At 44.3% G+C, this 26746-nt stretch overlaps 1 protein-coding gene across 2 annotated transcripts in view; it reads right to left on the bottom strand.

The window, feature by feature from the left end:
- Nucleotides 1-26746, bottom strand: part of LOC106574938 (interleukin-1 receptor accessory protein-like 1-B) — a 343657-nt gene that overhangs the window by 205050 nt on the left and 111861 nt on the right. For both annotated transcript variants that reach the window (XM_045697956.2, XM_045697955.2), the window contains exon 3: nucleotides 14137-14416. In XM_045697956.2, coding sequence (XP_045553912.1) covers nucleotides 14137-14416 — 280 coding nt within the window. The remainder of the gene's footprint in view (nucleotides 1-14136; nucleotides 14417-26746) is intronic.

The raw sequence follows: 26746 nt of genomic DNA on the forward strand, positions 1-26746 counted from the left end.
AACACTTTGTCCTACGATGTCTTTCCAACGGTTCACATCCGTCACACTGCCTTTTAAGCAAGAGAGCCAGGGGGATGGAGAACAGTACTGCTTTGTTTTCAGTAGCACTATCTAGACTGTATATTCATGAACAATATGGCCAGGACAAACACACCGCTTTCAGTCCACTGTACATCAATTACTGTATACTCATAACTAAATGTCTACTAGACAGGAAGTATAGGCTTCTGTATACTGCAGTGGTTCCCAACTCCGGTCCTCCAGTACCCCCGACAGCACACATTTTTGTTGCAGCCCCAGACAAAAACACCTGGTTCAACTGGCTTGATGATTAGTTGACAAGTAGAAACAGGTGTGCTTGTCGAGGGCCACAACAAAAACATGTACTGTTGGGGGTCCTTGAGGACCGGAGTTGGGAAACACTGGCATAGTGCATACTAAAGTACTCAGCTTAGTATACTTTTGGATATATTGGTTATACCAAGGTAATACCACAATATTAATGACAGCATGTCAAATGGAGCTGACGAGAGGCTGCTGTGCAATGTCAAGGCAATGGCAGACAGATACCATTCAGTTCATATTAGAGTGGAGAACACCTTGGCTGACAGTTTGCACACATAGAGCCGGAGGGCAAATGGAGGATTTGCAATATGCGACAGGGAAGGAGGTCATGGCTATAAGGGATAGAGTTTTTGTGATATTGACAGCAAAAGTCGTTTCTTTGGCATTTTAGCTAACCCTTTTCATAAACTTAATCTAATTCTTCTAACCTGCTATGTTAATTCCCTTAACCTGCTGCTTAAATTCTCCTAACCTACTACAAAAAGTCAAATCTGACAAAAGCTGTATACCATCTAGTCAAATCCAGGGTAGGAGTAATGGATGGTAGGTAAACGATGAAATGACTACCTCACCTTATTAAAATTATGACCAACACAATGTTGACTGTATGAATGATTGTTGTATCAGTTTAGTACAGCCACTTTTTACAAACAATTAAAAAATACCAATTTGGGGTGTAATGTAAAACAGCACCATTGAGGATAAACTATTCCCTGCTCTTGCTTGCTCTCATGTCAAAATGAATTCATCATTTTTAGGACAAGGTCATTATTTCAGGAGCTTGATAAATTATTAATCACACATTATTGTAATTGAAATTAGATACCAAGGGCCCAACTTGGCAAAATCAACTTGGTAAAATCATTACATCCATTCTTAATTATTCTCTCCTAACCTCATTTATGACATCATCTCCCTTGTTTTGGTTGAAGAGAAAGATGGAACATAATTCCCTCTACTTTAACTCAGTCTCTGTTCCCTGTGATATTATAGCTCCAAGCTGTAGAATTAATGTGAAACCATTCTCCTCAGATCGCAAGGTACCTGTGGGATTAATTCATTACTGAATTCTTAATTAAAAGATCTGCAAGTTCTACTTTAATAGAGCAGGTAATTGAACACTTGTTGATTCTCATTAGAGGTATAGCTTAAAGTAATAATAATGTATAAACATTGTCACAAATGTTTACAATAAATCCCCGTCACTCAATAAAAAGATAACTTGGACAATTGTCAAACTCCTTTCAACCCTTAACACATCTGCTTGTATTCGACTGGACTATACATCAAAATCTCACACACTGGTGAAACCAGTGCCATGGACAGCGGGCCATGACCTTTAGCTGGACCTTGCTGGTACATCAAGCTCCACCATGAGGCATGCTAGCCCAACTCAGTCCAGCGCTCGGCAAACAACCAGCCAGCTAGCAGATGCCAAATCAGCGCTGATGACAACCTCCACCCAGTGGCCAGACAGACCAGGGCTACAGATTACCCATAATCAGTCTTTTATGGCCAGTGCATTTTTTATGACCCAAGCGAAGGTCAGGTTGGCGTGGCGTGCTGCGGTGGGAGGCGGTGAGGAGTGGTGGGAGGACTGAGGCTCTACCTGTGGCCTGCTCCATACCTCATCTGTCAGCACACGAGGCCAGGTGATTAACTGCCCACTCCCCAAACCTCACTGTGGGCCAACAGGCCTCCACTTAGCCTCTGTCTCTGGGGAGAAGGACCAAAATGTTGAGCTACTCAGCCGCTTGCGGATTTCACGTCTCCATAAATGACTATGGAGAGAGACACATGTTGATCTTCAATACCAGGGATCATCAACTAGATTCAGCCGTGGGACGACCTTTTCTTGAGTGGATGGTCAGGGGGCCAGAACATAATTACAAATAATTTGTAGACTGCAAATGGACTGCAAGAAGCACAAACAGATAATATTTGACTAAAACATTATCATTCCAAACCTTGCTTACATGTGTATATGAACACATATATCTCTCTCTCTCTGTTATGCGTTGGAATGCTTTGGAATACATTTCCAAAATTAAAATCACTTGGAGCTGATTTGCTGGTGTTTTTGCAGTCATTAAATGTCTCTCCCCCAAACACACACACACACACACACACACACACACACACACACACCACACACACACACACACACACACACACACACACACACACACACACACACACACACACACACACACACACACACACACTTCTCTCCATGCAGGATCTGTTATCCATGTAGGGGAGAGAGGATAAGATGGAACTTTGCTGCATCACAAGCATTATGTGACTGGTTATACAGCACCTCAATGATCTACTTTAGTCACCACACCTTCATTATGTGACTGGTTATACAGTACCTCAATGATCTACTGTCACGTCCTGACCATAGAAAGATGTTATTTTCTATGGTAGAGTAGGTCAGGGCGTGACAGGTTTTTTCTTCTTCTATGTTTTCTATTTCTATGTTCAGGTTCTAGTTTTGTATTTCTATGTTGGGGTTTTGTTTGGGATGATCTCCAATTAGAGGCAGCTGGTTCTCGTTGTCTCTAATTGGAGATCATACTTAAGTAGGTTTTTTTTCCACCTGGGTTTGTGGGAGATTATCTTTGAGTCAGTGTATGGTTCACCTCTGCGTCACGGTTTGTTGTTTTTGTCATTCAGTTTATTTATATGTATTGCATAGTTTCACAGTGTAAATAAAATGTGGAACGACACACATGCTGCACTTTGGTCCGCTTCTCATTACGACAACCGTGACATCTACTTTAGTCACCACGCCTTCATTATGTGACTGGTTATACAGCACCTCAATGATCTACTTTAGTCACCACACCTTCATTATGTGACTGGTTATACAGCACCTCAATGATCTACTTTAGTCACCACGCCTTCATTATGTGACTGGTTATACAGCACCTCAATGATCTACTTTAGTCACCACGCCTTCATTATGTGACTGGTTATACAGCACCTCAATGATCTACTTTAGTCACCACACCTTCATTATGTGACTGGTTATACAGCACCTCAATGATCTACTTTAGTCACCACACCTTCATTATGTGACTGGTTATACAGCACCTCAATGATCTACTTTAGTCACCACACCTTCATTATGTGACTGGTTATACAGCACCTCAATGATCTACTTTAGTCACCACACCTTCATTATGTGACTGGTTATACAGCACCTCAATGATCTACTTTAGTCACCACACCTTCATTATGTGACTGGTTATACAGCACCTCAATGATCTACTTTAGTCACCACACCTTCATTATGTGACTGGTTATACAGCACCTCAATGATCTACTTTAGTCACCACGCCTTCGTTTTCTTTATCTGCACATCTTATGCAAAGTTCTCGTTTTTCATTCCAGGTGTGATGGAGAACTCCAATGTCATCCATCTGACTGAGAGCTTTTGGCAGTGCCTTGGCTGTCCTAACTCTAGCTGTGCTGTTACCTTTAACATGCAGTAGTCTGTCTTGCTCTATTACCCAGTCTCTAATCCATCAGTGAACGGTGCCTTGAGGGAAATTATTTCACCCAACCCTGTATTTCCAACTAGATTCCATAACTTTATGAAACAATTTTTCTCTTTCATTTTACCGTGACCTTATTCATTTGTCCTCCCAAAGCCTACGGGCAAAATGTATGGCCACTCAGAAATACCATGCATACTAAAACCTATACACTAAGTAGGCCTATATCCGTTTGGTACATACATATTCCAATGAGAGAGTAAAATGGTCAAAGTGCCTCTTTAAAGTTCCAAGTTCCAAACCACTTTGATTCTTTCTCTTTTTTCCAAACGTCTGAATAACCTGTTCATGTTATGCTTCTCCTTCCTTGACTGACAGCTGTAGTATTGGGGTTGTCTCGCTCAGAGTTCTAGCGTTTGTGAATAGGGGGCTGCGATGCAGGGATGGGAAGAGGGTGGGGATGGGGGAGGGAGGCAGTGTCAATTGGATTCTGTTGAGGAAGAAAGTGCATTCTGACATTTTGTCTGGCAGATAAAAACCCCATCTGATATGACGAGAGAAGGTCAGTGTCTCTCCTATCAGATACTGCTGGTCCAAGTCTAGTTTGATGCCTTTCTCTCAGCCTGCCTACTTGGCTTGGGAGGCATAGTGCAGATAATAATAATAATAGATTTATTTTATATAGTGATTTCATTTCAAACAAACAAACAGAATCTAAAAGTCGCAACAACAACAAAAAAACGATAGCAGATAGCAGATTCCCTTCAAACTTAACTCTGGACCAAGAAGCCAGTTCCACTGCATTTTTTAATTGTTCCTCTCCGATCAGGGACTGATTTAGACATGGGACAACAGGTGAGGGAAATGAATTATTAGGTAGAACAGAAAACCAGCAGGCTCCGGACCTCGTAGGGTAAGAGTTGAATACCTCTGCTGTAGCCTACTGATGATTCCAGAGTAATTTTGTAATATTACAATATACTAATAATATCTACCATACACTCATGTCAAATGTTCACGGCAGTGGAGGCTGGTGGGAGGAATGGAATAAATGGAACGGAATGAAACATGTGGTTTTCATATGTTTCATGTGTCATGTGTTTGGGCTCCCGAGTGTTAGAGGCGTCACTACAGACACCCTGGTTTGAATCCAGGCTGTATCACAACCGGTCGGAATTGGGAGTCCCATAGGGCGGCGCACAATTGGCCCAGTAAGGTACAGGGGCAAATTTCCATTTGAGAAATTAGTAACATGTGACCTTTCAAAAGAATTGTCCTGGGTAGCCGTGCGAGCACACACGATTGTGACAGGTGAGGATGTGGCATCACCCAGTAGCCGACCGGTAACGCCACCCATCTCCTCAGCCAATCCCAGCCTCAGATTTCCTCTCGCATGCAGCCTCTGGGATTCAGGCTTCAAGCTTAATCAAATGGAACTGAGGCAAGAGCACAGGACAAATCTCCAATCAGTAAAAGCGTGAAGAGTGTCTAACAGATTGATGCAGACCGTAACACATGCATCCGCTGGATTAAATCCTATTCCAATCACATCGAGTATGCATCCCAAATGGTACCCTGTTACCTATATGGTGTACTACTTTTGACCAGGGCCCGTGCACTATATAGGGGATAGAGTGTTATTTGGGAAGCACCCTGAGAGAGGCCTTGGGAAACCTCACAGAAAGCACACAAGTGGCTGGTTGAAGTATTAGGACGTATATTTGTGTAATAGCTCACTGTCAATGCATCGTTACTGTCGAGTGGCAGATATTAAACAGAGGGCGAAACCTCAGTATTACACAGTAATCGTTCTGTAAAATGGTCACACAATATATGTGGTGCCACAGTTAAAAGGATCACTTTGTGGTACCCTGAATGTATTTCAGACACAGTGGAATTTCGGTTTTACTTCCTAGACAAAACCTTTACACCTGTGCCATTCCAAAAAACTATAGTTCACTGCTTCCTCAAGATAATATAAATGACTCCAGTTTGCCTAACAATGTACTTCATCATCCTTTTTAATGGACCATGTATTCTCTGATGAGTTTAAATAGTAGGAAGATTCCATAATTCATAGCGAATGAATTTATAAAACATTTCTCACATCACTCTCCACTCAAGGCCATACCACGAGGTGTCCCCTGTCTAGTACATTGAAATTGGGAATGTGTGTGCATGTGCGTGTGTGTGTGTGTGTGTGTGCATTTGTGTGTGTATGTATGTTTTCCTCATCAAAGGGCAGAGAGAGAAGGCTACCATTTGTTACTAGAAAGCATTACCACCAAGAGGTAATTCTGTCTCCACACACTCACTCACCTCCCAGCCTCACACAGACAACAGCCAGCTGCCTGCCAGGTAGACATAACACAAACACAGTCTAGAATACATCATACACTCCACCTCACCTCCCCATCCAGCCCCCCCCCCCCCCCCCCTCCTTAGTCTCTGGCTCTGATTGGCTGTGACGGCGGGGTTGGATCAATGGGACAGTGCTTGACTGGTGGCTGAGTGACGGAGTGTCTCTGGACGTCCCATTTGACTGAGAGATCACCAGCTGGGCCCTGCAGTGGAATACTAATCCAGTCTCTCCTTCCTCTGGTGACAGCCAAGGCATGGTAGGACAGGACATGCCTAGACACCATTAATAACACGAAGGCCCTGAATGCAGGTGAACAGCCAACTGCTTACTGCGGATTCCCCTGAACTATTCCTTCATGTGGCTCTGTGACATCTCTGTTTGCTCATATTAGCATACCGAATCAAATCAAACCAAATGTTATTCATCACATGCTCTGAACACAACAGGTGTAGACCTTACAGTGAAATGCTTACTTATGAGCCCCTAACCAACAGTGCAGTATAAAAAAATACGGATAAGAATAAGAGATAAAAGTAACAAGTAATTAAAGAGGAGCAGTAAAAAATAACAATATATACAGGGGGGTGCCGGTACAGAGTCAATGTGCGGGGCACCGGTTAGTTAAGCTAGTATGTACATGAAGGTAGAGTTAATTAAAGTGACTATGCATAGATGACAATAGAGAGTGGCAGTGGTGTGGAGAGGGGAGGGGAGGGGGAAGGGGGGGCAATGCAAATAGTCTGGGTAGCCATTTGACTAGATGTTCAGGAGTCTTATGGCTTGGGGGTAGAAGCTGTTTAGAAACCTCTTGGACCTAGACTTGGCACTCCAGTACTGCTTGCCGTGCGGTAGCAGAGAGAACAGTCTATGACTAGGTTGGCTGGAGTCTTTTACAATTTTTAGGGCCTTCCTCTGACACCACCTGGTATAGAATTCCTGGATGGCAGGAAGCTTGGCCCCAGTGATGTACTGGGCCGTTCGCACTACCCTCCGTAGTGCCTTGCGGTCGGAGGCCGAGGAGTTCTCATACCAGGCAGTGATGCAACCAGTCAGGATGCTCTCGATGGTGCAGCTGTAGAACCTTTGAGGATCTGAGGACCAATGCCAAATCTTTTCAGTCTCCTGAGGGGGAATAGGTTTTGTCGTGCCCGCTTCACGACTGTCATGGTGTGCTTGGACCATGTTAGTTTGCTGGTGATGTGGACACCAAGGAACTTGAGGCTCTCAACCTGCTCCACTGCATTCCTGTCGATGAGAATGGGGGCGTGCTCGGTCCTCCTTTTCCTGTAGTCCACAATCATCTCCTTAGTCTTGATCACATTGAGGGAGAGGTTGTTGTCCTGGCACCACACGGCCAGGTCTCTGACCTCCCCCCATAGGCTGTCTCGTTGTTGTCGGTGATCAGGCCTACCACTGTTATGTCATCGGCAAATTTAATGATGGTGTTGGAGTCGTGCCTGGCCGTGCAGTCATGAGTGAACAGGGAGTACAGAAGGGGGCACCAGGAGCACACACCCATGAGGGGCCCCCATGTTGAGGATCAGAATGGCGGATGTGTTGTTACCTACCCTTACTAACTGGGGGCGGCCCGTCAGGAAGTCCAGGATCCAGTTGCAGAGGGAGGTGTTTAGTCCCAGGGTCCTTAGCTTATTGATGAGCTTTGAGGGCACTATGGTGTTGAACGATGAGCTGTAGTCAATGAATAGCATTTTCACATAGGTGTTCCTTTTGTCCAGGTGGGAAAGGGCAGTGTGGAGTGCAATAGAGACTGCATCATCCGTGGATCTGTTGGGGCGGTATGCAAATTGGAGTGGGTCTAGGGTTTCTGGGATGATGGTGTTGATGTGAGCCATGACCAGCCTTTCAAAGCACTTCATGGCTACAGACGTGAGTGCTACAGGTCAGTAGTCAATTAGGCAGGTTACCTTAGTGTTCTTGGGCACAGGCATTATGGTGGTCTGCTTGAAACATGTTGGTATTACAGACTCGGACAGGGAGAAGTTGAAAATGTCAGTGAAGACACTTGCTAATTGGTCAGCGCATGCTCGCAGTACATGTCGTGGTAATCCATCTGGCCCTGCGGCCACAGCACAGCACAGGCAGGCTGGCGAGCCCGGTTTCCTTTTACATTGGTGCCCTCTGACTTCTCTTAGTGCAGCCGAGAAGTGGGCTGGAGCTCAGAGCAACACACACACATAGAGCAACACACACACGTACACACACACACGCGTGCGCGCACACACACACACCACACACACACACACAGAGACTCAAGGCATACCTAGAATACACAGTTTAACATCATATAGAGCAGCATCACAGTGGAAGAGAGGGAAGATTTACTATTAGAGAGATCGGGAGGAGAGAGATGGAGAGAGATTGAGAGGGGGAGAGAGATTGAGATAGAGACTGCGGGGGAGAGAGGTGAGGGTTGAAGGGTTGTGGGGTCACCGAGGGGAATAGAGATGAGGGTTGATAGGTTGTGGGGTCACTGAGGGGTGAGAGATAAAGGTTGAACGGTTGTGGGGACACTGAGGGGGAGAGAGATTAGGGTTGAAAGGTTGTGGGGTCACTGAGGGGTGAGAGATAAAGGTTGAACGGTTGTGGGGACACTGAGGGGGAGAGAGATAAGGGTTGAAAGGTTGTGGGGACACTGAGGGGGAGAGATAAGGGTTGAAAGGTTGTGGGGACACTAAGGGGGAGAGAGATTAGGGTTGAAAGGTTGTGGGGTCACTGAGGGGTGAGAGATAAAGGTTGAAAGGTTGTGGGGACACTGAGGGGGAGAGAGATAAAGGTTGAAAGGTTGTGGGGACACTGAGGGGGAGAGATAAAGGTTGAAAGGTTGTGGGGACACTAAGGGGGAGAGATAAAGGTTTGAAAGGTTGTGGGGACACTGAGGGGGAGAGAGATAAGGTTTGAAAGGAGGGTTGAAAGGTTGTGGGGACACTGAGGGGGAGGGAAATAAGGGTTGAAAGGTTGTGGGGACACTGAGGGGTGAGAGATAAGGGTTGAAAGGTTGTGGGGACACTGAGGGGTGAGAGATAAGGGTTGAAAGGTTGTGGGGACACTGAGGGGTGAGAGATAAGGGTTGAAAGGTTGTGGGGACACTGAGGGGGAGGGAAATAAGGTTTGAAAGGTTGTGGGGTCATTGGGTCGCTACATGTGTGTTCTGAAGGACTAAAACTACATGCATATATCTGCCTCATTATTAGTGTTCTATCATACACTCTCCACTGACATCTGGTGAAAAGGCTAGATGTATACTGTACATACATGACTGACAGGCTTCATCCGCTTGACATAATAATACATGCAGCATTTCTAATAATCAAAGTAACAGTGTTTGTCCTGAAATGAAAAGATGAAAATAAAAATGTAGGTGAAGAAAACCACCCAGAGTGGAAGAGAGGCTGTAGCGACACAGATTAAAGTGCGATAGTGACTTTTCGAAGTAAATCACACATTCTGCTGGCGTGGTTTATAAGATACAGCAATGACTCCTTCCATCCATGCTCTGCTCAAAGACCCTGATCCTAATCTCTTTCTCTCTACAACCACAACGTTCCTCTTTTGTCTCCCTCACTGTGCCCACTGCCTAATCTAAATTCAATATGTTAACATGTGCGAGCGCCTTGGTACATAGGAAAATGCAAAGCTGAGTCCAAAGGACCGCATCCTGGGATTCTGCTGCAGTGTTGTAATGATTGGGCCCAAAAAGAGGGGAGGAATTATAAGTCATATCTCTATAATGACAGCCACGCTATTGTTGGGATCTGTTCATTCCATTTCCATATTTTACTATGTGTGTCAACACAGCAACAATATCTACCACAATATTGTACAGCAGGGGGTAACTTAATGAGAAAAGATGAGGGGTTTGGGGTCAGTGATATGTTGAATAGATAAACACTGAAAGGAACATCTCTCAGAATCAAAGGATGATTTTAAGTCTAAGTCAAATCGCAGGTTGATTCTATATACAGCAGTTCTATACATTTAAAAACATTTCCATTGAAGTATTGAACCTGAAACAGAGGAAGTTGAGTAGAGCATTGGGTTTCTCTCTCTTTAAGGTACAGTAGGTTTTCCCAGCTCTAACTGGCAGGCACTTTGCTCTCCACTAAAAACGACCTACAATGAAGCGAACTAATGAGCCATTCAAGGAAAGATGCCCTTAACCTTAGAGGTTAATAAGTTATTACTATATAATTATTAATAAACAATACTGTAACACGTTTTCTCTTTTCACTACCACAGGCTGCACAGCCAGACAGCAGCAATGCAACCTGACAAGGAAGTGAACGTTTATTGACTTGGAAAGCAATCCAGTGAAATGTTCTCTTTAGGGATAGCTACAGAGAAAAAGAAAAGGCTTGTTCACAATTGCAAACCTTCCTTTTCGGTTTTCTGTTCATTGTATGACTACAATGGCAAACTTCCCGACAGATACAAAAATGGCAGGGATATTCCAATGTTAATGTCTAGTGTTAATAATATGTTTCAGAAGTCAATCTGTTGATCAGAAAAGCATGGAGCGTTGCAGTATGTTGGCATGTAGCGTACTTGGTAACAGATTTGGACTAAATGAATCCTCCAGATTAATTAAGGGAGATAACATGTCCAACATATGGAAGGGAACAAAATCTGCCTCATCACAGGGAGGACAATGTGAAGATACGTCTCACAGAAACACACATGCTGTCACGTCCTGACCAGTAAAAGGGGTTATTTGTTATTCTAGTTTGGTCAGGACGTGGCAGGGGGTATTTGTTTTATGTGGTTCGGGGTGGTTGTGTGTTTAGTAGGGTGTTTGATTTATTATTCCGGGTTTTGGGCAATGTTCTATGGTTATGTATTTCTATGTTTAGTCTAGTATTTTGTATTTCTATGCTTAGTTAATTGGGGGTTGGACTCTCAATTGGAGGCAGGTGTTTTCTAGTTGCCTCTGATTGAGGGTCCTATATATAGGTATGTGTTTGTTTTAGTGTTTTGAGGGGGGGGGGGATTGTGCTGAGTATAGCTTTGTTGCCTTACCGGCCTGTTATTAGTCGTTGCGTTTTTGTTGTGTACGTATTTATTTTGGTTTACCTTCTTTGTCCGTTTAAAAAAAAAAAAAAATGAAGATGAGTGCACATTTCCCCGCTGCGTCTTGGTCCGCTTTACCCTACGACAACCGTGACACATGCCATGTTTGAGAGCCAAGGATTTCTACCTGGGTAACATAATGTCGCTGTCGGTTGAACCTTTTTTGATTACATCTTTTGTAACCAGTAACTCCCCTCAATGTCCTCTGGATCAAATGAAGGTCCTACATCTGTAGAGCTGTGATACACAATTTAGTGCTATTAAATGAAAGTGATATTTGATCGTTTTTTAAGTGCAGTGTGGGAATCGGTTATCTGTCTCCCAACATGGCTGGGTTTCAGTACCTATCCTAGCCCTTGACGTTTACATAGTAGTTGTGGTAAAACAGTGATGGAGTGGAGTAAGGACAGTCATAACTCTAGGACCAAGAAAATGTGTTTTAGTTAACGGGAAAATATTTCCAGAAATGTTTCTGTTTAGGAGAGAAGAGGTTTTAATCAGACAGCAACGATAAGGTATGTGCACTCTCCAGCCAATCAATAACATAAATTCTTCAATTGAACAATTCAATTAAAGCACATTGATGGAATTAAAACCAGTGGGACTGCATCCAGAAGCATCCTGTCAAAACCCTAGAGAAAACCCTCTTTCCTCTTCCGACGATTCCTACGGACCTGGAGATTGGTAAAGGTTGACGGCACGCAGTGGCAAAGAACATAACAATGGGATGATTTCCTATCATTATAGCAGTGTTGCCCCTAATTGGTGTAAACAGTTGTGACTAACTACAAAGCAACACACTCATCCAAATCAAATCTCCTGGCTCAACTCTTTCGGCCTGAATACACAATAACCCCACGGTGAGTGATCGTGTTCCTCCTCAGGCATCGGCTACACAGCCTACCGCAGCACTGAATAGAATAGAGAATCATGGAAGAGGGAGGATAGGAGCTGCTCGCTAACTGCCTGCCTGCCTGTGCTAACTCTGAGCCATGCTCGCTGGCTAACTGCCTGCCTGTGTTAACTCTCTGAGCCATGCTCCCTGGCTAACTGCCTGCCTGTGTTAACTCTGAGCCATGCTCCCTGGCTAACTGACTGCCTGTGTTAACTCTCTGAGCCATGCTCGCTGGCTAACTGCCTGCCTGTGTTAACTCTGAGTCATGCTCCCTGGCTAACTGCCTGCCTCTATTAACTCTCTGAGCCATGCTCGCTGGCTAACTGCCTGCCTCTGCTAACTCTGAGCCATGCTCCCTGGCTAACTGCCTGCCTCTATTAATTCTCTAAGCCATGCTCCCTGGCTAACTGCCTGCCTGTGTTAACTCTCTGAGCCATGCTCCCTGGCTAACTGCCTGCCTCTATTAACTCTCTAAGCCATGCTCCCTGGCTAACTGCCTGCCTGTGTTAACTCTCTGAGCCATGCTCCCTGGCTAACTGCCTGCCTCTATTAATTCTCTAAGCCATGCTCCCTGGCTAACTGCCTGCCTGTGTTAACTCTGAGCCATGCTCCCTGGCTAACTGCCTGCCTGTGTTAACTCTCTGAGCCATGCTCGCTGGCTAACTGCCTGCCTCTATTAACTCTCTGAGTCATGCTCCCTGGCTAACTGCCTGCCTGTGTTCCCTCTCTGAGCCATGCTCCCTGGCTGCGCTGCAAAGGGGCAGTTAGCTAGGGGAATGCAAGTGTTACCGCTGCTGAACGGCAGGGCAAATTCTCTCAGCTGAATTGAGGCTAAGAAGGAGAGAGGTCACACTGACTGTGGTAGTGGTGTATGTGTGTGTGTGGCAGGCAGGCAGAACCAGGGCAAACACAGCATTGGGAGTTTTTTATAGACCTCAAAGCCTTTATTAAAGGGACAGCTCAATCAAAACACAGAAACAACTTGATTTTCATGAGCTTCCACAATCTTTCCAAAGTTGTGGGGAAACCATTCATCAGGTTTTACAGTGTTTGGAGAAAGGAGGGGCTCTGAAAGAATATGTTGGATTGACAATGGTTCCTCTCCCAGTTGAGACAATGACAATGACAATGTTGTCCTCCGTCGGGTGTCTTTATTCGACAAGGGGAGGAGGTACATTATTTCTCCTTTTTTGCCTCTCTACACCTCTCTTGTTTCCTCCACCACCACCTCTCGACTGTGAATAACTGTCCATCTTCATATCTTTCCTCCCTCGCTCCAGACTCCATAGATGGTGTGTTAAAGAACAGGAGTTGAGAAGCCTAAGAGTTATGGGTCTGCCAATGACACTTAATACCTTATTGTCCCCCGGAGAAAAAAAAACTAAGCATGTTAAGTGAGGGAGGGCCTCTAACAGTGTGGACCCAGGTCCAACTCTCTTCTGGCAGGGGATTAGAGAATTCATTAGTAATCTGCAGGGGAGGACTTTAAAGCAGCTTGATTTATGTGCATAAGTTGCAGAAACTCCTCTCCCCCACTCTTTTACCACAACTGCTATGTAAACAAGCAGGAATAGGATAGGTACAGAAACTCAGCCATTTTGGAAGGAAGATAACCAATTTCCACAATGCACTTCAACAACTACCAGATAAGATAGCAGTTATATTTAATAGCACTAAATTGCTCTAGGTTGACTAGATATAACAGAACACCTGACCTCAATACACAGGAACATAACAGAACACCTGACCTCAATACACAGGAACATAACAGAACAACTGACCTCAATACACAGGAACATAACAGAACAACTGACCTCAATACACAGGAACATAACAGAACAACTGACCTCAATACACAGGAACATAACAGAACAACTGACCTCAATACACAGGAACATAACAGAACAACTGACCTCAATACACAGGAACATAACAGAACAACTGACCTCAATACACAGGAATAGTGTCCAACGTCTTGGAGCTCGGTGGGTCTAAACCAGATAGCGTCCTCCTCCTTGTTCATTCTGATGCCGTCGAAAGAGATAGGCTCCTCAAAGTCTCCGTGTCCTGTACTTTTATACCACATAAGGCTTAGTCCCACACTCTGGGAGTGGGTGTAGTTTGCTCTGATGTATCCATAGAATAAAGCACATTTAATCCGCACCGGTTCCCCCAAAAGCACTTTGTATTTCAAGTAGTCCACTGACCAATCCGTGCAGTCGTCCACTGAGGAGAAAGGAGAGAGGGAAAGGTAGATTAATAGGACTGTCATAAGAGGGTCGTAAAGGTGTTATAATGACATGATATAAGCACATTTGTTTCCTAACACAGGTAAACAAGCTGAAATATGCTGATCATTTAAATGGTATTTGGTGCTGGGAAGTGGGATCAGAGTCAAATAAATTACTGGCCTTAGTTAAGTCTCTATGTGCATTGCCAGTATTGATTTGACCATCATGAATCAGGAAGTAATAATTGCCCTCACTACAATTGTTTACAGTGGCATTTTCATCTCAAAGTGGCAACACTTCCAACCTATCACCCCTCTCTAAGCTATTTCCACCACACAGGAACAGTAGAAAAGATGCAGACAGAATGGAACACATATAAGAAGAGGATAGAGCAGTAGCTGTGGTTGCCGGGGCCTACAGCTGTCTGCTCACCCAGCCGTGCCAGAGCACTAGCACCAGCTGTGACCTAGTCAGAGCCGGGGCAGCGAGAGCCAATGGGAGGGCAGAGTCAGGAGTAAACACACGACCACTCGCACCCGGAACGGAGCACACGACGGTTGACAGACAGGGGTGTAAAGTCCAAAAACATGGATGGCATCACCACCAGACCGTGGAGGCACTGTCCTCTGAGAAACTCACTACTAAAAAGTAGCACCTCTGTATTTAAACGGTATGAAGCATTTTCTGCCATATTACCCTTATTGTATAATAATATTAGACTTCCCAATGCATAATTCATCCTCTCTCCAGACATGCACACATACTACATCCAGATGTATTAGTCTGTATTATAGACTCTTTAACATCAATCTAACATAATGATTACATACAGGTCCAGTTGTCAGAGCCATCCATTTCCATCCTAATGGACAACTCAGGACACTCATTCACATTAAACTGCAATAGAAAACAAGAGAATGTCTCAGCGTACACACTGAACTGTCTTCAGTGTCCTCTTTCAATACCACAAATGTCAATGCTCAGGGAATAAATGAAAAATCCCTTCCTGATTTTGGCCAGCTACAGGTAAAGGCTGGGGGTCACTGAAGGTTTATCACCATTATGATATCTCATATAGTAGTCACTGACCACCAGCCAATCATATCATATCATATCCCCATTAGGTACCTCATCAATTGGAAAATACCTGAATTGATTCGGTGGGTTTGCATATTTATTTTGGATCGGTGGGGTGTCTGTCTGTCACTCACACAGTTGCCTACCTCAAGGAGCACTGAGGGGATGGAACAAGAGTTCCATGGGCCCCCAGCCATACACACACCAAAACACACACACACACACACACACACACATGCATGCACGCACACAGTGAAAAGGCTGTAGAGATCAGAGTTTTCATGTAGGCTTCCGGGCTGTGGAGGCCTTGGCTATTGCTATTAAAATGGATATGATTCTCCCTGAGATCTCTACAGGCTTTTCGCCAGGTAATAGGATGATCCATTTTCTTTTTGAAGTGTAAAGTAACATTTCATCCAGAGGTAAAAACATAAAGCATGAAACTATCTGCTAGCATCTCAGCCAGTGGAGGCTCCTCAGAGGAGGAAGGGGAGGACCATCCTCCTCAGTGAAGTTTTTCATTTTTTAGAGTGAAACATTTAAAAAGTTATCCTTTTTAGATAAAACTATACTAAATATATTCACGTCACCAAAGCATTGATTAAAACACACTGTTTTGCAATGAAGATCTACAGTATCCTCAGCAACACTCTGTGATGTAGCACCATGGTGTTGCCGGAGGACAGCTAGCTTCTGTCCTCCTCTGGGTACATTGACTTCAACACAAAACCTAGGAGGCTCGTGGTTCTCACCCCCTTCCATAGACTTACACAGTAATTATGACAACTTCCGCAGGACGTCCTGCAACCTATCAGAACTCTCGCAGCATAAACTGACATGATGTCCACCCAATCAAATGATCAGAGAATGAATCTAGTACTGAAAGCATAAGCTAAAGAAAAAGACAATAGTTTAACAGTTTTTAATAAATGAATTCCTTCCAAAATTAAGAACAAGCAAGAGAGAGAGAGCGAGAGCTATATTTCATAGAAAATATTTGTTTCACTTTCAATTACTTAGCTGGCATCGAATGCAGCTAGATAGTTTAGCATACTCAAACACCTGGCTCAAACAGAGAGGGATGCTATGTTGGCGTGCTGACTATGGCTATCCAACACTGGAACTCTTACAAGTCAATGTAAGCTTTTACTTTTATTAATTTATTACTGACGGGGCCCACCGGTGTAACTGCTAAACTGCTTGTTGCTGACTGTACACTGTGCTGCATGATTGTATCGAGTTTACTAACATGTTAGTTCTAGTAGCTAAACTCAGCAAAAAAAGAAACGTCCTCTCACTGTCAACTGCATTTATTTTTTAGCAAACTTGACATGTGTAAATATTTGTATGAACATAACAAGATTCAACAACTGAGACATAAACTGAACAAGTTCCACAAACATGTGATTAACAGAAATTGATGTGTCCCTGAACAAAGGGCGGGAGGGGTCAAAATCAAAAGTAACAGTCAGTATCTGGTGTGGCCACCAGCTGCATTAAGTACTGCAGTGCATCTCCTCCTCATGTACTGCACCAGATTTGCCAGTTCTTGCTGTGAGATGTTACCCCACTCTTCCACCAAGGCACCTGCAAGTTCCCAGACTTTTCTGGGGGGAATGGCCCAGCCCTCACCCACCGACCCAACAGGTCCCAGACGTGCTCAACGGGAATGAGATCCGGGCTCTTCGCTGGCCATGGCAGAACACTGACATTTCTGTCTTGCATGAAATCACGCACAGAACGAGCAGTATGGCTGGTGGCATTGTCATGCTGGAGGGTCATGTCAGGATGAGCCTGCAGGAAGGGTACAACATGAGGGAGGAGGAGGTCTTCCCTGTAACGCACAGCGTTGAGATTGCCTGCAATGACAACAAGCTCAGTCCGATGATACTGTGACACACCGCCCCAGACCATGACGGACCCTCCACCTCCAAATCGATCCCGTTCCAGAGTACAGACCTCGGTGTAACGCTCATTCCTTCGACGATAAACGCGAATCCGACCATCACCCCTGGTGAGATAAATCCGCGACACGTCAGTGAAGAGCACTTTTTGCCAGTCCTGTCTGGTCCAGCGACAGTGGGTTTGTGCCCAAAGGCAACGTTGTTGCCGGTGATGTCTGGTGAGGACCTGCCTTACAACAGGCCTACAAGCCCTCAGTCCAGCCTCTCTCAGCCTATTGTGGACAGTCTGAGCACTGATGGAGGGATTGTGCATTCCTGGTGTAACTCAGGCAGTTGTTGTTGCCATCCTGCACCTGTCCCGCAGGTGTGATGTTCAGATGTACCGATCCTGTGCAGGTGTTGTTACACGTGGTCTGCCACTGCGAGGACGATCAGCTGTCCGTCCTGTCTCCCTGTAGTGCTGTCTTAGGTGTCTCACAGTACGGACATTGCAATTTATTGCCCTGGACACATCTGCAGTCCTCATGCCTCCTTGCAGCATGCCTAAGGCACATTCACGCAGATGAGCAGGGACCCTGGGCATCTTTCTTTTGGTGTTTTTCAGAGTCAGTAGAAAGGCTTCTTTAGTGTCCTAAGTTTTAATAACTGTGACCTTAATTGCCTACCGTCTGTAAGCTGTTAGTGTCTTAACAACCGTTCCACAGGTGCATGTTCATTAATTGTTTATGGTTCATTGAACAAGCATGGGAAACAGTGTTTAAACCCTTTACAATGAAGATCTGTGAAGGTATTTTGGATTTTTACAAATTTTCTTTGAAAGACAGGTTCCTGAAAAAGGGACGTTTCTTTTTTTGCTGAGTTTATGTTGACTATGACGTGACAATGACATAGGCTGTGTGTAGCGGTTAGAGGTTATGATATGAAGGTTTGGCTTGGAAAAGTTGTTTCGCCTGGTCACAGACAGCTGATGTGGTGTGCACTGAAGTCCACAAGCGAAGGGAAAAGGGGAGAGGACGAGAGTGCGTAGATAGTTGCGAGAATAAATTATTGACACAACAAACTGTTTGTATGTCTGCTATAAAAGTGAACTGTGTTCGCGTGTGATCAGGGGTGTACTCATTGCGTCGCTTCTGTTGTAAAATGTTTCGAAACGGAAGAAAACGGAATGAAACGGGGATAAACATACCTGCATTTGTCCAATAGAAACTCTTGTTTGCAACTGGACTAATGATTACACCCTATATCAGCTAGATGCAGACAAGAGTGTGCAACTCGGTATTGAATGTGTCACTGTCTGTCACCTTGATTACTAAAAATGATCTCAACCTGTGCACCTACTGTACGTTGTAAACATTCATTCATAGGCTAGGCTGTAGCAACCTCATGATGGGTACAGGGAACATTAGAGTATCACGTAGTAGCCCAGTGGTTAAGAGTGTTGGGCCAGTAACTGAAAGGTCGCTGGATCTAATCCCGAGCCGACAAGGTGAAAAATGTGTTGATGTGCCCCTGAGCAAGGCACTTAACCCAAATTGCTCCTGTAAGTCGCTCTGGATAAGAGCGTCTGCTAAATGACTAAACATTTAAATGTAGCCTAAACCAATCGATGTTACATTGAGCTGGGAGAATGGAATATGACTGACAGTCATCCAATATGCTGTAATAGAAATAAGGCCATGCTTATAAAAAAATGATAATCCTCCCTCATCTTAACCTGTTGGGTCTAGGGGGCAGCATTTGCACGTCTGGATAAAAAAAATGTACCCGATTTAATCTGGTTACTAATCCTACCCAGTAACTAGAATATGCATATACTTATTATATATGGATAGAAAACACTCTAAAGTTTCCAAAACTGTTTGAATGGTGTCTGTGAGTATAACAGAACTCATTTGGCAGGCAAAACCCTGAGACATTTTCTGACAGGAAGTGGATACCTGATGTGTTGTATTGACTTTAAACCTATCCCATTGAAAAACACAGGGGTTTAGGAATATTTTGGCACTTCCTATTGCTTCCACTAGATGTCACCAGCCTTTACAAAGTGTTTTGAGTCTTCTGGAGGGAGATCTGACCGAACAAGAGCCATGGAACGGTGATGTCCCATTAGACACCTGGCGCGCTACTTCATGTTGGGTACCCTCGTTCCAATACGTTATAAAAGACTATGCATTCGTCCACCTTGAATATTATTCATGTTCTGGTTAAAAAAGGCCCTAATGATTTATGCTATACAACGTTTGACATGTTTGAACGAACGGAAATATATTTTTTCCCCTCGTTCATGACGAGAAGTCCGGCTGGCTTACATCATGTGCTAACGAGACGGAGATTTTTGGACATAAATGATGAGCTTTTTTGAACAAAACTACATTCGTTATGGACCTGTGATACCTGGAAGTGACATCTGATGAAGAGAATCAAAGGTAATGGATTATTTACATAGTATTTTCGATTTTAGATCTCCCCAACATGACGTCTAGTCTGTATCGCAACGCGTATTTTTCTGGGCGCAGTGCTCAGATTATTGCAAAGTGTGATTTCCCAGTAAGGTTATTTTTAAATCTGGCAAGTTGATTGCGTTCAAAAGATGTAAATCTATAATTCTTTAAATGACAATATAATATTTTACCAATGTTTTCTAATTTTAATTATTTAATTTGTGACGCTGACTTGACTGCCGGTTATTGGAGGGAAACGATTTCCTCAACATCAATGCCATAGTAAAACGCTGTTTTTGTATATAAATATCAACTTGATAGAACTAAAAATGCATGCATTGTCTAACATAATGTCCTAGGAGTGTCATCTGATGGAGATTGTAAAAGGTTAGTGCATCATTTTAGCTGGTTTTATGGTTTTGGTGACCCTGTCTTTGACTTGACAAAACATTACACACAACTCTTGTAAATGTACTGTCCTAACATACTCTAAATTTATGCTTTCGCCGTAAAACCTTTTTGAAATCGTAAAACGTGGTTAGATTAAGGAGATGTTTATCTTTCAAATGGTGTAACATAGTTGTATTTTTGAAAAATTTGAATTTTGACATTTATTTGGATTCAAATTTGCCGCTCTTGAAATGCACCTGCTGTTGATGGAGTGCACCACGGGTGGCACGCTAGCGTCCCACCTAGCCCCAAGAGGTTAAACACCTCTGATCTCATCTCAGTTATCCCTCCATCTTGTGCAATCCATTCCTCCCTCGTCTTAAATACCACTGATCTCAGCTCAGTTATCCCTCCATCTTGTGCAATCCATTCCTCCAATCCATTCCTCCAACATCATTCACCCGCTCTCATTTCAACCGTCTATATCTTCCCTCCATTAAAACAGCTGGCTAGCACAGCTGCTGAGCACTCAACAGGCTTGGCTAATTGTGTCTTCATTAATGTTTTATTTACAAGAAACAACTCCGCAGCTAATTAACGGGGGGGGGGGGGGGGGGGGGGGTTGTCCTATAATTCATCCATGCCAGAGAGATAGAGTGAGAGAGTGTTAGTGAAAGTGAGAGAGAGAGATTAAAAATACCTCATATTTCATGAAAGCAGACACTGGATAAGCATCAATATGGCTTTTGAAACGACCATAGATTTCACAGTGGAGTTCAACTGAAATCTACATCTCTATGTGTTAGTCTGTAGAGATGCTCTTCAAGTAGAGACCCAACCCCAAGCCTCTTCAGACTGAAGAGCAGGTAGCTAGATGATAGTGATGTAACAGTAGCAGACATTAACAGGAAGGCTGCAGTCTACAGGTCGGTCTGAGTATTGGGGGACCTTTCGCAGCATGACTTAGAAAAGTGCTACTTTCCTCCCCCTGTTGCCATGGGAACCCAGGGACTAACCTTGCTAATCAACGACTGACTAATTAAGCGTTGTTTGAGCATTGTGGCAATCTGTAACTAAAACAAGAAATCACAGACGGTTTCGCATAATTAAAAGCTAATTGCAAGAAGTCTCCTTTAGAGAACAATCTCTACCAGTCTTTAATGCACTCACAGAGTCAGTCACACACAACTCATATTGCATTTGGATCGTTTCTTCCAATTAGAGTTTTAAATGATGAATAAACAGTCATTACTGAAAGTGAGAACTTATGAGTAGTCACATAGGACTGAGCTATATTCCGTTTTCATTCCTGGCTGTGTCCACTAATGGCTATGTGTCCTGGCTATTGTAACGGTCGTCGTAAGGAGTGGACCAAAATGCAGCGGGTATATTGATCATCTTATTATTTATTGAAGGAAAAACACTTAAACAAAACAAACGACGAAAACAGTCCCGTAAGGTGCACAGACTATACAGGAAACAACCACCCACAAACACAAGTGAAAACAAACCCAACTAAATATGGCCTCCAATTAGAGACAACAACAACCAGCTGCCTCTAATTGGAGGTCATTGACAAAACTAACATAGCAATAGAAAAGCTAGATAAACACATAGAAATAGATTACATAGAACATAAACCAAAAACCCCGAAACACACAAAACAAACACCCCCTGACATGCCCTGACCAAACTACAATAACAAATAACCCCTTTTACTGGTCAGGACGTGACAGCTATGTGTCCACTAATGGCTATGTGTCCTGGCTATGTGTCCACTAATGGCTATGTGTCCTGGCTATGTGTCTACTTATGGCTATGTGTCCTGGCTATGTGTCCTGGCTATGTGTCCACTTATGGCTATGTGTCCTGGCTATGTGTCCACTAATGGCTATGTGTCCTGGCTATGTGTCCACTTATGGCTATGTGTCCTGGCTATGTGTCCACTAATGGCTATGTGTCCTGGCTATGTGTCCACTTATGGCTATGTGTCCTGGCTATGTGTCCACTAATGGCTATGTGTCCTGGCCATGTGTCTACTAATGGCTATGTGTCCTGGCTATGTGTCCTGGCTATGTGTCCACTAATGGCTACGTGTCCTGGCTATGTGTCCACTAATGGCTATGTGTCCTGGCTATGTGTCCACTAATGGCTATGTGTCCTGGCTATGTGTCCACTAATGACTATGTGTCCTGGCTATGTGTCCTGGCTATGTGTCTACTAATGGCTATGTGTCCTGGCTATGTGTCCACTAATGGCTATGTGTCCTGGCTATGTGTCCAGTAATGGCTATGTGTCCTGGCTATGTGTCCACGAATGGCTATGTGTCCTGGCTATGTGTCCTGGCTATGTGTCTACTAATGGCTATGTGTCCTGGCTATGTGTCCACTAATGGCTATGTGTCCTGGCTATGTGTCCACTAATGGCTATGTGTCCTGGCTATGTGTCCACTAATGGCTATGTGTCCTGGCTATGTGTCCAGTAATGGCTATGTGTCCTGGCTATGTGTCCACGAATGGCTATGTGTCCTGGCTATGTGTCCTGGCTATGTGTCTACTAATGGCTATGTGTCCTGGCTATGTGTCCACTAATGGCTATGTGTCCTGGCTATGTGTCCACTAATGGCTATGTGTCCTGGCTATGTGTCCACTAATGGCTATGTGTCCTGGCTATGTGTCCACTAATGGCTATGTGTCCTGGCTATGTGTCCACTAATGGCTATGTGTCCTGGCTATGTGTCCACTAATGGCTATGTGTCCTGGCTATGTGTCCACTAATGGCTATGTGTCCTGGCTATGTGTCCACTAATGGCTATGTGTCCTGGCTATGTGTCCACTAATGGCTATGTGTCCTGGCTATGTGTCCACTAATGGCTACGTGTCCTGGCTATGTGTCCACTAATGGCTACGTGTCCTGGCTATGTGTCCACTAATGGCTACGTGTCCTGGCTATGTGTCCACTAATGGCTACGTGTCCTGGCTATGTGTCCACTAATGGCTATGTGTCCTGGCTATGTGTCCACTAATGGCTATGTGTCCTGGCTATGTGTCCACTAGAACACTGGAACACTGGACATCTAATGCCTTTTCTCCATCACTGCCTCTCTTTCTCTCCTATCAGCCCAGATTAAACACAGACCATTATGGCTACATTCACTCATTTTTACAGCTCGGCGTGTCTTCGCTCGTCTCTCCCTTCACGTAGATAAAAGTCCCCAAGAATGATGTCCTCTGTCAACTAGGCTCCTGCAGTGTGAATGGATTCTCAGGTGCAGAATGGGAGCTCTCTCTAGTCCTACTGCTGTTTCCTCGTCTGAAAGGTGTTTGGGTGAAAAAGGAGAAGCACGTTGGTTGTTACCTTCTTGATTTATCAAAATAACACGGCACATTTACATGCACTGTATAAAGCATTATGAGTGGCAAAAGTCAAATAAAAACAGCTTTGTATTTTAGAGGAAAGTTATCAACTCCAAATGATCCGGTTTGGCTTCGTCTGAAAAGTTCACATTTCCAAGTCTGTATTAATTTGGACAGAAGGTAGTAAAGTTCTCAATCGGTTCAAAAAATACAAAATGAGTAATAGTAAAAACATCCAATAGATTTTTCAGTTGAGTACCGCCATGTTGAAAATGTCAACAGTTTAATTGAGTATTTACAGCAGAGAGGAGGAGAGAGATTGGAAATATATCTTCCCTCTTCAAAGTGTATCCATTCAATCAAACTATTTTCATGGAAATATTCAACATAGACAGTAGTAGCTGAGTGAAGAGAATGCTCTGTCTCTGTTTCTCTCTCTGTGTCTCTCTCTGTGTCTCTCTCTGTGTCTCTCTCTGTGTCTCTCTCTGTGTCTCTCTGTGTCTCTCTCTGTCTCTCTCTCTCTCTCTCTCTCTCTCTCTCTCTCTCTCTCTCTTTCTCTCTCTCTCTCTCTCTCTCTGTCACGACTACCTCGAATCAGCCGTTTCAGACATGATGGGAGGAGAGCAGGGTTATTGTTCATTTCAGTTAGTGAAGAGAAATTATGGGTAATCTGCTGGCAGAAAAGAACTACAGTGCTCAGCTTGATTGAACTCAATTAACATGTCCCTGCTTACAGCAGCTTCTACAGAGCCTGGAACACGGGTGGTGAGGGAGCAGGCCCGTTAACTACTAAATGATAACTATACTGACTGACTGGCTGAATGGCTGACTGACTGACTGACTGACTGGCTGGCTGACTGACTGACTGGCTGGCTGGCTGGCTGACTGGCTGAATGGCTGACTGACTGACTGATTGACTGGCTGGCTGGCTGAATGACTGACTGATGACTGGATGGCTAAATGGCTGACTGGCTGGCTGATTAGCTGACTGGCTGACTAAATGATTCTCAATGTCTAAAAGTGTAGATGGAGAACTGTATCTCTAACTGGTCCTGAGGGGCTACTAGGTGTGAAGGGTTTGGTTCCATCCCAGCACCAACACTCCCAGACCGTTCATACATGACCACGGCCACCTTATCATCCAATGCGTCCAATTGGCTCACTCATCCTCTCTCATGTGGACACGGTTGACCCTTTAGATGGGCTTCTTGCCTCAGCCTCACTATAAACACTTAATTTTATGTCATTTTCCTCACAGACATGTTTTATGGTCACCACAGGCTGCCCATGTGCTCCATATGTGTTCTACTGCTCGTTAAAACAAGCTAACAGGTCTGTGGGAGGTACAGTCATCGTCTGTAACATGGGTCGGACCTTCACTTAAGGATGTCATCTACCGCTGCAGTGTGTGGAAGCCATAGAAATAGGATAACTGGAATGGGCATCCCCATTCAAGTCAATGTAATTCTATGACTACAGTGGAAAGCTTGTAGGGTCACCATGTTTCGACCGATACACTGGGCACAGCACAACAATAACTTGTCTATTACAATTTCTGTATCACTAGAGTAGTGGATACATTTTACAGCTGTTCACAGGAAACCTCCATTCAATCACAAAGCTAGACGCGAAGCGAGGCCCAGACAGACACAGCATACACCAATGGAACAGAAGCAACAGCCAGTCTCTGAGGTTGTTAATTCATATGCAGCCATTCCCCAACGATAAAAGCGTGACATTTAGAGAGTGAGATGCTAAACAATAATGACACAGGCAATAACATAACAGATTCATCCCTTTCTAACTAGAATAAGTCACTTACTGCATACTTACATTTACATCATGTGTTCTCTCAATGTCGCTCTACTTCATACAGATGCGCGCGTGCGCGCACACACACACACACACACACACACACACACACACACACACACACACACACACACACACAAACACACACACACACACACACACACGCCGGTAATCCTTTTCCCATGGAGTGATGTGATCATGGCTGGCCACGGCCCAGGAAGAGGGAACTGACTCTACTTCCCAGTCAGTTTCCTAGGTGGAGGAGAGGTCCTCACTAATCCTGACCACTAATCCACCTTGTGAAAACGCTGCAGCTGCAGAGTGCCTCTCAATGAAGAGGGAAAGGAGTGTGATGTGTGGAGAAGGTAACCTTTCTACCAGGCCTGCAGGAGATGACCTGGCTGATCGAAGCTCCTCTGGCGGTCCAAAAGCAATGAATGTGTCCCAAATGGCAGTAGTGCTAAATGTAGTGCACTAGATGGGGAATAGGGTGCCATTTGGGACACAGAGGGTGTTTCATCATGAACATATTCCAGAGTCATGAACCAAACCAATCATCCGTGGCCATCTGCACTACACACATCTGGCGCTTTCTGGGGCCACTAGGAATACACATGGCCCTGCTGGGGACGTGTAAACTGGTTTCATTCTCAGCCAATCAGAGGCCACGTGGCGCCCCGGTGGCCTTTTTCAGTCCGGTGATTGGCACAGGGTTGTCACCTGATTATGCTGCTGTGGCAGCTGTGACAGTACTGGAAATAAGGCTGACTTGACAGAAAAGGCTTGAAGAAAAAATGGCTTACCCTATGTCTTTCAGATAAGAGGTGCTGGTTTCCTGCAGGCCCCCACACCAGCCCATTTTTATTTTAGGCCACCATTATTAGCCAGATAGTGATCATTCTGAGCCCAAAAAAACAAGTTTAACAGGACCACTAAGCAAAAAATGGACCAGCCCATCTGGCATTTTGCCAGAGGGCCAGTCCGCCCCTGCTACCTGGCATGGCCGGTAAGTTAAATCAAGCAGACCTGTATTGGACCCCCCCCCCAAAAAAATACTATTTATTTCAAACCATATATCTTTCAAATACACTTGAACTCTTCCTCAATTAGCCATGGACATTTGGGCTTTTATAAGCCTACCAAGACACTAATAGACTATCTTATTAAGAGATGGACCCTTTAAAGGGCCCTGTTATTAACATTTTAAACAGAACCATGATTTGTTAATTTACCCAGATGACACCAGCTGCTGGGTTCGTTTGGTAGTCATAGTGACATTTACATCCCGTCCCGCCAAATAAATAAGGCATCGAGCTATCCCACTATGTCCCTCTTGCACTTTACA

The sequence above is a fragment of the Salmo salar genome, chromosome 16 (genome assembly GCF_965601325.2).
Source record: "Salmo salar chromosome 16, fSalSal1, whole genome shotgun sequence".
Taxonomy (NCBI): domain Eukaryota; kingdom Metazoa; phylum Chordata; class Actinopteri; order Salmoniformes; family Salmonidae; genus Salmo; species Salmo salar.